We start from the raw sequence: 10,732 nt of genomic DNA on the forward strand, positions 1-10,732 counted from the left end.
CAACTCTATAATAGTGTAATTTTATCTCATTTAATTTTATCCAATGCCATCTATAATGTAAAATAATGTAAACCACTCTCACCTCATCTAAAATCTAGTCTAAAATAATATAATCCAGTCTAATTATATCCCATCACATTTCATTTAAAATTGAATCTGATGAAATCCAATCCCGTCTCATTTTACCTCATCTAAAACATTCTGCCGTTGTGCATTACAAAGCTGTTTCATTTCATCTAAAAAATACAGAAGCAGAAAAGAACTGTCTCTAAATGATGCGTGTGTTTAACTGGTTACAGGAAGGTCACACAGAGGAAATGGTGTGTTGTTTGTGGTCAACACGAAAGTGGCACAAACTAACCAGAACACAAAAACTGGTTCCTCATCTGACAACGTTTATTTGCTTTTTGCTTCAAATACGCTCCAGTGCAGCTGAAAGAATCAGGCCATCACCATCTCTAGAAAGTAAATGATTCCACATGGGATCGAGTGGAGGAGCGCGATCTGTTGAGTCACTAACTGTAAAACAGGACAGTAACATAACCATACGCCAATCTTGATATCTGGCACAAAGTCAAATTACCAGTGATTTTTTTAAAGCAGTAAGTCAGTTTTGCTGAAAGTACAATTTGAATTGTCACTCATTAAAATCAATATACAATGTTTTTTGTCTGACGGCAATGCTTTGGAAAAGCTGTCAAAGCTAAGTGAGACATCTGTACAGTATGTGTGCAAGGTGTTTCTTCATTTTGTCACATTAGCAACATCTAAACATTTCTCATGAGTTTACTTGTCATCTTTTGGTCACACTTTATTTTAAGATTAAAATTACAACATGCATCCAAGACATGTTTGTGCTTTTAATTAGTAAGTGTCTCTTTTGTCTCTCCAGTGGCTAAACATAGCGCCATTCAGACAGAAACCATCATGGAACAAAACAGATTCAATAATGGAGCTATGTTTGGCTTGAAATGGGCAATTAAAAAAGCTCAGTCTTACACCATGAGCCAGACAATGACTGTCTATATGTGGCAAATGGAGCATTGCTGTTAATTATGATGGGATTTTTCTGTCCATTTCTAAAGATCATATTTGAAAGTCTAGGCTTCGTTAATTGCTAAATTTGATACCAGGTGGGACTCTTGATAAAACTAACCAGATAAATTTCATCATTTCTGCCCCACCGGCTCCACTTTTACCTTTCCCACGCAGGTTTTGCGATCTAAGCTGTGGGACTATTTCAAATGTGTTTTGAAAATTCTGCACATATTGTGCATTTAGAAAGATACTTTTAGTTTTTAAAAATGTGCTCCTAGTCATGTTGGTCCAGTCAGCAGAAAACGAAGAAACACAAGTGAAAGTGCATTTTCCTCCTCCTTAATATCCTTGTTTGAACTGTGTGGACGACAGAGTTTATAGTGTAAACACACAGCATCGGTTTTTTTCACAGACACTGAGCGACCTCAGAGCTGAGGTCTTGTCACATTGGATAAATGAACAGGGAAACCCATAAGAGTGCAGCAGCCCTTAAAAGGCTACCGACTTACATATTTACATCCATTAGTTAATTACCCAGAATAACCTGTGGCGTTACTGACAGCAGTGCAGTTAAAATAGAAAAATCCTGTGACTGCTGGGCTACTACGCCACATACTTTCCTCAGGAAAGGAATGCTGCAGCTCCCAAGTCAGATGGAGAGAGGAGGTCCCTGTTTTCTCTCAGTTATAATGCACAATTTTGAAAAGCTTGTTGTTAAGATGAGAAAGTTGATGACTTACTTTTGATGATAGGCTACATAGGTTTCTAGGAGTATTCTTGGCTAATATTAGAGCTGAGTTTGTACAGATTACTTTTGTAAAGTAAGCAAAAGCAGTCTCCAGCAGTAGACTATCTACCTTCTATTTATGGCCTCCCCCAGCCCCCCCCTCCCAGACTGGCGTCAGCAGAAAGTTATTTTCATGAATGGAGGGGGCGGTCACGAGGAATCGGTGACGTGAGTGCTTGCGGAAGCAGAGCGTGGAATGTTGGTACATTGTTGTTGTTTTGTAGTTGATTTAGTACGAGGATACAACGCTGCTGTCTGCTGGACGCTTTATACCCACTGTGTCAAGTTACTCCGCCGCCTGGATCGGAAACCTACTCCGACACTTTTTACGCACCACGGCCCAGAGATATCCGCGTCCACAGAGGTGAGCTTGCGTATTTATTTTTTTTTTTTTTTGGAAGATGTTTTGACATCCCTTTCTAAATTGCCTAAGTTGTCACTGTAACATTTTGGCGCAAGTAGACAGGATTATGTTGGCCACGCGCGCCCATCATAAAGGATAACTTTTTGATCCCGCTTATGAAAGTTGATGTTGACTTAGTAGTAGATAAGTGTTGTGTTAAAGCAACAAAACACAGTGCTCCAGCTCGTCGCGTGAAATAAGTGGGGAAAACTTAAACATACATAATAATAATTTCGAATAACGGCTTAGCCTACTTTCTACTTTCTTTATTTTACAATCAATCATTTGAATTAGTCTTTTTTTCTTAATTAAGTCAGTTTGATGCATGGTCTACCATGAGTGAAATCTGGCTATTTAATTTGATAAAACTATATATAATAACACCATAACGAGCTCAGAAAACGTCTATTCAACGCATTTAATCAAAAAATTATAGAAATCAGAATGTTTTGCCTAAGTAGCTTACATTCGTGTTACTGTCACGGTTCAATGCTGAGTTACTGCTGAATCGCCCATATGTGTTTATTAGCCTACTGGGCGCCTTAGAACCATTATAATGAGTTATTATGAGTTAAAAATAGACTACCCCATGTTTATTTACAGCCAACTTTCTGTCACTCGAATGATGTGTGTGTGTGGGGGGGGGGGGGGTAGGGTAAACTCACTGTCTGTCCCGTTTAAACAAATTCATATTAAATATTGTCACACCCCCTTTAATTCTGGCACTGTTAATTTCAAGGCAGGTTTTAAATCGGTTTCTATAAAGCAAAAATACCAGCCTCCTTTTGACACTAGAAACAACACGTGGTCTGCATTTTGCCATGTGGGACAAAGGGCACCAAGTGAAGTTAGACCACCATGGCTGACTGGCCTACACACGATAAGTCACTCTGGAAGAAGAAAATACTTTGTGTTTTCCTTGTGTTGAGCTGTCATTTCTGGTCTACATAAATCTGTATGACTTGAGTAAAGATAAGGAAACTGTGTCATAAGGTGCATTATTTTTTCTTTTGATAATTATCTAACAACAACAACACAATTTTACCTCATAATAATAGCCTAATCCTTTACTATATTCTGGTTTGTGCAGTGTTTTATTGAATAACTAGGACTTGTGACATTTTAAAGCCATTGTGATTAATACCTGGAAAATATTTGTCTTTGAGTAGCTTGTTTCACTAAGATGTTTGTGATTCACTGTTGTTTCTGGTGGGTGCACAGACAAACAGTGGGAGCGATGCACTCCTCTGTCATGAGGTGAACATGTGGTTCAATCACCAAAGTCATGATGTCTTCTTTGGATGGAGAAGTAACAGTGGCTGACTCATTTAACCACCCGAATAGTCCGTGATAGTGACGAGGCACAGCTGGTGAAATTCCCCAGAAAACTGAGGATATAGTGTGATTGTCATCAGATATATAAGATTTCTCTTTTTGCCAGTCAGTAGTGATGGATGAAAGTGTAGCAGAATTCAAAACGTTTTTGTGGTGTGGAGTGTTGTGAAAGTGAAATAGCTGCGGTTTGTGATGCCGTGACTCAAAGGGAACACGACCATGATGTGTTTTGCTTGTCTTACTGGGAAAAAAAATGTTGAGTTTTGATTATTGACGTTGGAAGCTGTTGACATGGTTTTATCCGCAGCTCAACGTGCCAAAGAGAGTGTAGTCAGACAATAACAGATGTTTGTCTTTACAGGCCTGTGGTGTGTCAGTCCGAAGTGAGTCCCTGACAGTTGTATAGTGACTCGGGGTGCTAACTATGCCACCCACAGGGATTAACGCTCTGCCTTTTACTTCTTTTCTGTCAGTGACCAAATCTCCACCGGCTGCTTTCACCTCCTTATGGTGGGAGGTGTGGCGAGTGTCAAGATTACTCATTTATTTAGTTTGTTGGATTGTGGTGTTATTAGGGATTTCTTCTCCAACTTTTCTTCTGGCAACTTTCTGATTCCACCATGACTCAAATTGCAGGTTGGCAGATGCACAAACCAACGCTTTACAGTTCCACCGCATTCAGAATGTATGCTGTCACATCTTGTCTGTCCTTGTGTCTCATCTGGCGGTTTTGAAGGAGAAGCACTGACATCTGGATAGTTCTGGATTATTAACACTATTTTCAACTGCAGAGCTTTGCTTTGATTTATCTTTTTGGAAGTGAGGGATGTGGTACTCTTTTTTTGGAAACATATTCATATTTTCCTACTGTTATTATTATTATATCATTCACAGATTGGTCTCAGGCAGTAAAACGTGGGATGGGTATGTCCTTGTTTTTTGCATTCTTGACATTTCTTTGAAACCCAGCGTCCCTGGTTGGGAGAGCATCTTTGCTCAGATATTCTGTGAGTTCTTCTTCCTTTCCGTACAAAAGATGCCAGCCATTTCCAAGGTTCTCTGTACTGTTCCTTCCTCCCTGCGAAACAACGGGATTTTCCAGGAAACGTCAGATCGGGAGGGTGTGATTCCCTGCCTTTGGTCGACGCTTTTACCAGTAAACAGCATGACTCACTGCTCAGCTATGCTCTTCATTTCCTCCACATATCCCACCAAATGTGCTGCGCTGGAGAAAGAGCAGAATGCCGCGCGCACCAGTCTTTAGGGAAATCTCTCCGCCTCCCTGAGAAAAATGCAAGAAAAGCAAGAGCTTTTTCAGAGAAGTGTATCAAGGGCAGCAACAACTCTGCTTTGTGCTTATCCTTCTCCCGAATTAAAACAAAAAGAGAAGATAAACAAGAGTCCAGACAAGCCGACTCTGCATTTATCAGTGCAGTATGAGCGAATAAGCCTGTGATCTGCTGTTTATTTTAGGAACAGGCTGGGCCCCACAGTTACCTTCAGACTTGAACCTGACCAGTTGCCTGACATAAAAAATATAAAATTGTGGCTTCAGTGAATGAATAGTACATATGTTTAATAAACTGGCCTAGTCTGAAAAAATTCTGTATTTGACATGAATTTGCTTTTTAAAAGCTTAACTTGGGCTGATTTGCGTGCATGTAAAAATGAGTCTTTGCCTTGTTTTTTTTAGGCATTATAAAAAATTGTCTTGAAAGGGTCAGTTAATCTTCAAAGCAATGTGTACACCCAATGAACAAAGTAGCAGGTTTACCGGCAAACATTCTGCTTTCCACATCAAATAAGACCTGCTTAACACACAACTATAGTCATGAAATGTGTGTATAGTGTTTGCAACGAACAGTTACTGTAGTTCAGGAGTTACTCTCACGTCATCTCTTGGCTCTACTCTGCATTTTGGTGCATTTGGTCATAATTTAGTGAGGAGATTATTGCTGAGTAAATAGTACATTTTTGGTTATTATTCATCAGACAATTATCTTGAGGAATGACATTTTCTTTTGAATGAGAAAGTTAGGAAAGTAAAATAAAAGATAGAATGCATAGAGGACTCCTGGCTCCCACACATGTGCACACAGGCTGCCTTTGATATGATTGGGCAAGTGAATGATGTGAGACGCTTCTAGATTCCAGACATTTTGTGAATTTTGCAGCCGTTGTTTTACAAGTAGGATTTGAACTCCACCCCATATCTGAGTGCATCACAAGACATATTCAGACTAAATGTTCTGCCTGTGTTGGGCATGTAAGGGTTTGCACATGTGTGTTGATTCCACAGGAATGTGGTTTTGTTCTTTTCCCGCCATGTGTGGCTTTTCCTTGAGGTATTTTCCCAGACTCCTTTTCCTACTGTTATGAAAAAAAAACTAAAACGCGTTGTTTTCTTGACTATGGCGAGATTTGTTGTGAAATATGCCTGTCTCGTCAGACTGGCAAAATCATAAAGAGTGGATTTGGATGTGTAATGTAATTGCTGTTTTTCCTTTGAGGAAACTTAGGCATCTTGATCAGGAAAACATTGTCTCTCTGCGAGTTGCAAAAACATGAGCACATGCCTAAAGAATTTCAGGAACACAACCTGGCCTCTTGGTTCAAGTTGGAGGCCTTTTGTATGAATACAGGGAGGCCCCACACCACTTTATCATGATCTTGGCAAAAACATAAAACACATTCTGTTGACTTTAAGTTATTAGAAGAACAATGACTAATGTTCAGGGTACATCAAAGACTGTGTGACAAAGTTGTTTTTCATGCCCACTGCACTATTTCTTGCAATAAGCAACCACATATCAACTGTTTCAAAGTCCTGTATTAGCAATACAGCCATATAATGTGAAAATGAGTAAACATCCCAGAAAGTGCAGCCACACCCAGCGTATGTTCTCCCATTGAAGCTGCAGGCCTACTGCAGACTGCAAGAGAATATTTGCCCTCTTGCTGAGGTATCATTTATCGCATGCTGACTTAAATTGTTTAGTTAGCAGAAATGTGTGCCAGCACTGTGGGCTAAATATATCCGCCAGAGTTAAATAAGGGCATAGAGCAGCTCAGGAAAGCCCAGTGTAAGAGGATCCAACCAGCGAGACACAGGCCTAAATCAATCGTCTACATTGTCTCACAGCAAAAAATACATCAGTGACTAGAAAGGAAAGTATTTCTCTGTGACATTCTATCTCCAGGAATTTTCCACATGCGTATCTGCTGCCCTGTAAAGTTCAGCATGACTGTTAATGTCATGATGATGTGATGGTCTGTTTTCATATACAGTACAATGAGGAGGCCGAGTGGTGGCCGTGCCCCCGTAGACACCAAAACATCACATTAGGGGAATAAACAACATCTACATTGGACTGGATTTAAGCGTTGTAATGGGATAAAGACAAATTGAGGATGTTTGTATAGAGGACGCATATTAATTTATTAGCACTTCTAATGTACTATGAAAAGGCTGTGGCGCGGTTATGAATGAGACTTGTTTACCCTTTTGGTGACCATATGACTCCCACGCCCATTTGCAGGGCGTTTCCATGGCAGCAGTCTAGCATAGAACAGTGCACTCGTAGTCAGGCTGGTCTGCAGGTCCTGAAATGGAGCCTTGGGGTATGTGTGCCTCTCACAGGATTACAGCTCAGCGCTCTTGCTTTTTTTGGCCATGGCAGCAGTCTGGAGAGCATGTGCCTCACTGTAATGAACAGAGAAGCTTTTTATTATTATTATAATATTTTTTTTAAACTGTCCCAGCTTAGAGAGCTTCAATTCAAAGTTAAATGGAGAGAGGGTGATTCGTTGCCTGTTTCTAATCTTGCTTGGTCTAGTGAACTACATTGTTAGTGCCCTCCTCTTCTAATAAGTAAATATAGTTGCTTTCCAGGGCTTATATCTGATGATTCCATGCTGCCCTCTGCTGGTTTATGTGGCTCTAACATGCTAAGATAAATGTTGAGACATGACGCAACCCTGGAATGTTGTTGTGTCTTCAAAGTGAATTTGTGAGGAGTGCCAATATTATGTTGTAGGCCTACTCAGCATCTGCAAGATACAAATATGCGTTACTAGCCAACGTATTCAGATATTCAAAATCCAAGTAGGAGTAGGCCTACACATATGGAGGACCAGGTCTTCCATATTTAAGAATAAATTCAGAAATAAATAAATGCTCAATAAATAAATAGGCATACAATTAATTGCCCCAAAAAATACAATGAACAAATAAATGTAGGTAGAAATTAAATTATACAGTGAGACATAAATGTATATCTCTTTTAATTAGCTTCTTTATATATTTAGCTTTGTAATAATTACCTTATTTATTTATTGTCCGTTATAACCTTCAACTTTATTTAGTAATTACCTATTTTTTAAATGTATTTATTTCTCTGTGTGTTTAATTTTTTGGTCTGTTTTATTTTTCCTTTGCATTTCTACCCTATTTATTTTCACCCCTGATATTTATTTCTGCCTGTCACTTTTACATTTCTGTATGCATTTCTACCTCATTAATGCAAATGAGGAGGGGCGGGTCTTAAGGGGCCAACTTCTGCCTATTGGTTGGTCAGCATTTCACTGCACGGTCGAATTTACATGCCACCAATCACAAACACAACAAAGATGGCTACCCGCGATGAAGTTGTCAGTGACAGGAGGCATTTAGCAACTGTTAATTGTATGCCTAATTGTATGCCTATTTATTTATTGAGCATTTATTTATTTCTGTATTTATTCTTAAATATGGAAGACCTGGTCCTCCATATACAGTAGGCTAATACACAATGGAAATATCCTACTTAAGTAATATGCCAGTATTTCTACATTGTTAATAAAGTACAGTCCTTGAATAAATACTCTGTTACTTTCTACCACTGATAATGCTGTGTTTCACTTAATTTAAGTTACACCATTTTTTTTCTTACTCTTTAGCGTGTCTTCTGTGAGATTCTGGCCAGTTGTCTGCATGCAGGGAATGACGACTCATTTTAAGACGAGCAAAGCTTTAAAGGTAAGTGTGAAAAGTTGAAGACCAGCATTATGTCCTAATGTTAAAAAGATCCACATTTCTCAATCCACTGCTCATGTCCTGCAGGTCAAGAAGGAGGTGGGTGAGAATGCCCCTGCGGTCAGCGACGATGAGTTGGTGGCCATGTCCGTGCGGGAGCTCAACCAGCACCTGCGTGGGCTGACTAAAGATGATGTTGCAAAGTTGAAGCAGCGACGACGGACCCTGAAAAACCGGGGCTACGCTGCCAGCTGCCGCATCAAACGGGTCACCCAGAAGGAGGAATTGGAGAGACAAAAGACAGAGCTGCAGCATGAGGTGGACAAACTGGCCCGTGAGAATGCTAGCATGAGGTTGGAGCTGGATGCCCTGCGAGCCAAGTATGAGGCCCTGCAATGTTTTGCCCGGTCTGTGACCCGCGGGCCCCTCTCTCCAGGCAAGGTGGCCACCACCAGCGTCATCACCATTGTCAAGTCCGCCAACCACAGCAACTCCAGCCCGTCCCCGTTCTCAACTCTCTCCTAGTGTTGACAGGACTGGGCTCTCCTTCTGCCTGGTCCTTCCCGGTTCCAACCCAGCCTGAACCCACTAATCCTGTTCTGAAAAGACCTTCAGTAGTAAGACTGAGGGATGGAACATGATGGCAAGCTCTATGTGATGTTATGCTGCATTCACAACTCTGTCTTCCTACTTCTGTCTCTCTTACACAATCTACATTGTCTGTGCACTGTGCAACCCCCCCCTCCCGACCATGCACCGGCAGGGTACTGGGCCTCTGTGACCCTTCTTCCATGACTGTTAGCAGAGATTTGCTTTTTACTCCAGTGTAAAAAAGTATTAGACATGCCTTAACGTGGCAGCATTGGCCTGGGACTGCTTTTATGCTATTGAGCATACAACTTGAGATTTAATTTGTACATACTGTATGTGACAGTAAAGCTATTTGTAAAGCCTATGTCACATCCCACTTTCTGTACGTAGAAGTGTCTCAATGTAAATTGAGCCTTTAAAACATTTGCCTTAAAATGATCAGTAAAAGTTCTTATAGAATACTGACATGTTGTTTAACACAAAGACAAGGATTTATTGTTCCAGCCTTGAGGTTAGGTGGACGCCCATTGTAGCCAATTACCAGAGATCTCCAAACAGTTGCCTTTAGGAGAAGCCACACAGAATTTTCACTGATTAACTTGTCTTCTCTTTTGGAAGGTTAGAAGCCATAAAATCACCTGTTGTAGTGTTTCTTTGGAGTTTAAACCTGCCTACACATGGCTCTCCATGGCCTGTTTGGAGAGCACTGCATTATGCAGTTTGATAACTGGCCAGTGTTTAACTAAAGGCCTCTACTCGTGATGAGCTATTGTATATATTTCAGTCTTGGTTATGCAACATTTCACTCGGTGGTCAAGCTAAATAGCTGTTTTCGTGTGTAGGAAAAGTAATGCCAGAGAACAGCAGTCAGTACAATCCAGTAAAGGCTTCCAAACTGATGGTGTTCTAATTTAGGAGTTTTGAAGTAACATTTATTTACTTGTATTTTAAAAGTTTAAAATTCAATCATTAGGCAAGATTTTGTTTGCAAGCCTTTGCTAGACTATGTAGACTCCACTTTTAAAATATTATTACAATATGGATATTTTAGCCTTTTTTTGCCTATTGGCAACTGCAAATAGATGTAATAAAAAAACATTTCTCATATATACAGTGTCTAAATCAGGTAACTGAGCTTTTCAAGAATTTAATTTGCTGTCATTAGGGCTCATCCATGGAACGCTTGAAATGTGCTAGTACTTTGTGTTTTAAATTGTTGGTTTTGTCAGTGGGGCTGAAAAGTGTATAGTTAGCTCTGTTGTTTAAGGTGTTCGACAAGTGCTGCAATGTCATTATGTTGGTATCTTAATGTCCCTTTGACTAGAAAAAGTATTCATCTAATATTTTAAAATGCAAATGAATGAATACTTGTTTTCCGCAGATTGAAATGATATTTGATTGAACAGGTAGATTTGGGAAGAGTAAATGTAGAGTTAGAAAGTGATCTTTAAGCCAGATTTGTTTGGATTTGATAATGGCCAGAGTCTGTCATTATATAGCACTTAAGACAACTTTTAAGATGCAGTATAAAAGAAAATAATTTACAGGACAACTGATTCAAGAA

The 10,732-nt window shown here is 39.9% G+C and overlaps 1 protein-coding gene and 1 long non-coding RNA gene across 3 annotated transcripts; one reads left to right on the forward strand and one right to left on the reverse strand.

The window, feature by feature from the left end:
- Positions 1-1,974: 1,974 nt before the first annotated feature.
- mafk (v-maf avian musculoaponeurotic fibrosarcoma oncogene homolog K) lies at positions 1,975-10,700 on the forward strand. Of its 2 annotated transcripts, none has more exons than XM_034893600.1 (3): positions 1,975-2,189; positions 8,502-8,580; positions 8,665-10,700. In XM_034893600.1, exons 2-3 carry the CDS (start codon positions 8,536-8,538, stop codon positions 9,100-9,102), a joined length of 483 nt encoding a protein of 160 aa, XP_034749491.1. In that variant the 5' UTR covers positions 1,975-2,189; positions 8,502-8,535; the 3' UTR covers positions 9,103-10,700. The 2 variants fall into 2 exon arrangements, with proteins under 2 accessions (XP_034749491.1, XP_034749492.1); XM_034893601.1 differs by lacking the exon at positions 1,975-2,189 and adding an exon at positions 7,108-7,184.
- LOC117957685 lies at positions 4,152-7,285 on the reverse strand. The gene is made up of 2 exons (XR_004659560.1): positions 7,065-7,285; positions 4,152-4,845 (listed from the first exon to the last, which is right to left on the reverse strand). It is a non-coding gene; the product is annotated as an uncharacterized LOC117957685 (long non-coding RNA).
- Positions 10,701-10,732: the final 32 nt, after the last annotated feature.

This window comes from Etheostoma cragini, chromosome 15, assembly GCF_013103735.1.
Source record: "Etheostoma cragini isolate CJK2018 chromosome 15, CSU_Ecrag_1.0, whole genome shotgun sequence".
NCBI classification, from domain to species: domain Eukaryota; kingdom Metazoa; phylum Chordata; class Actinopteri; order Perciformes; family Percidae; genus Etheostoma; species Etheostoma cragini.

What these genes read in the sequence shown, in the direction of transcription:
- mafk (XM_034893600.1), top strand. Translation starts at nt 8,536, where the DNA reads ATGCAGGGAATGACGACTCATTTTAAGACGAGCAAAGCTTTAAAG. An exon ending in AGACGAGCAAAGCTTTAAAG is followed by an intron (nt 8,581 to 8,664) that starts GTAAGTGTGAAA and finishes CATGTCCTGCAG; the next exon opens with GTCAAGAAGGAGGTGGGTGA.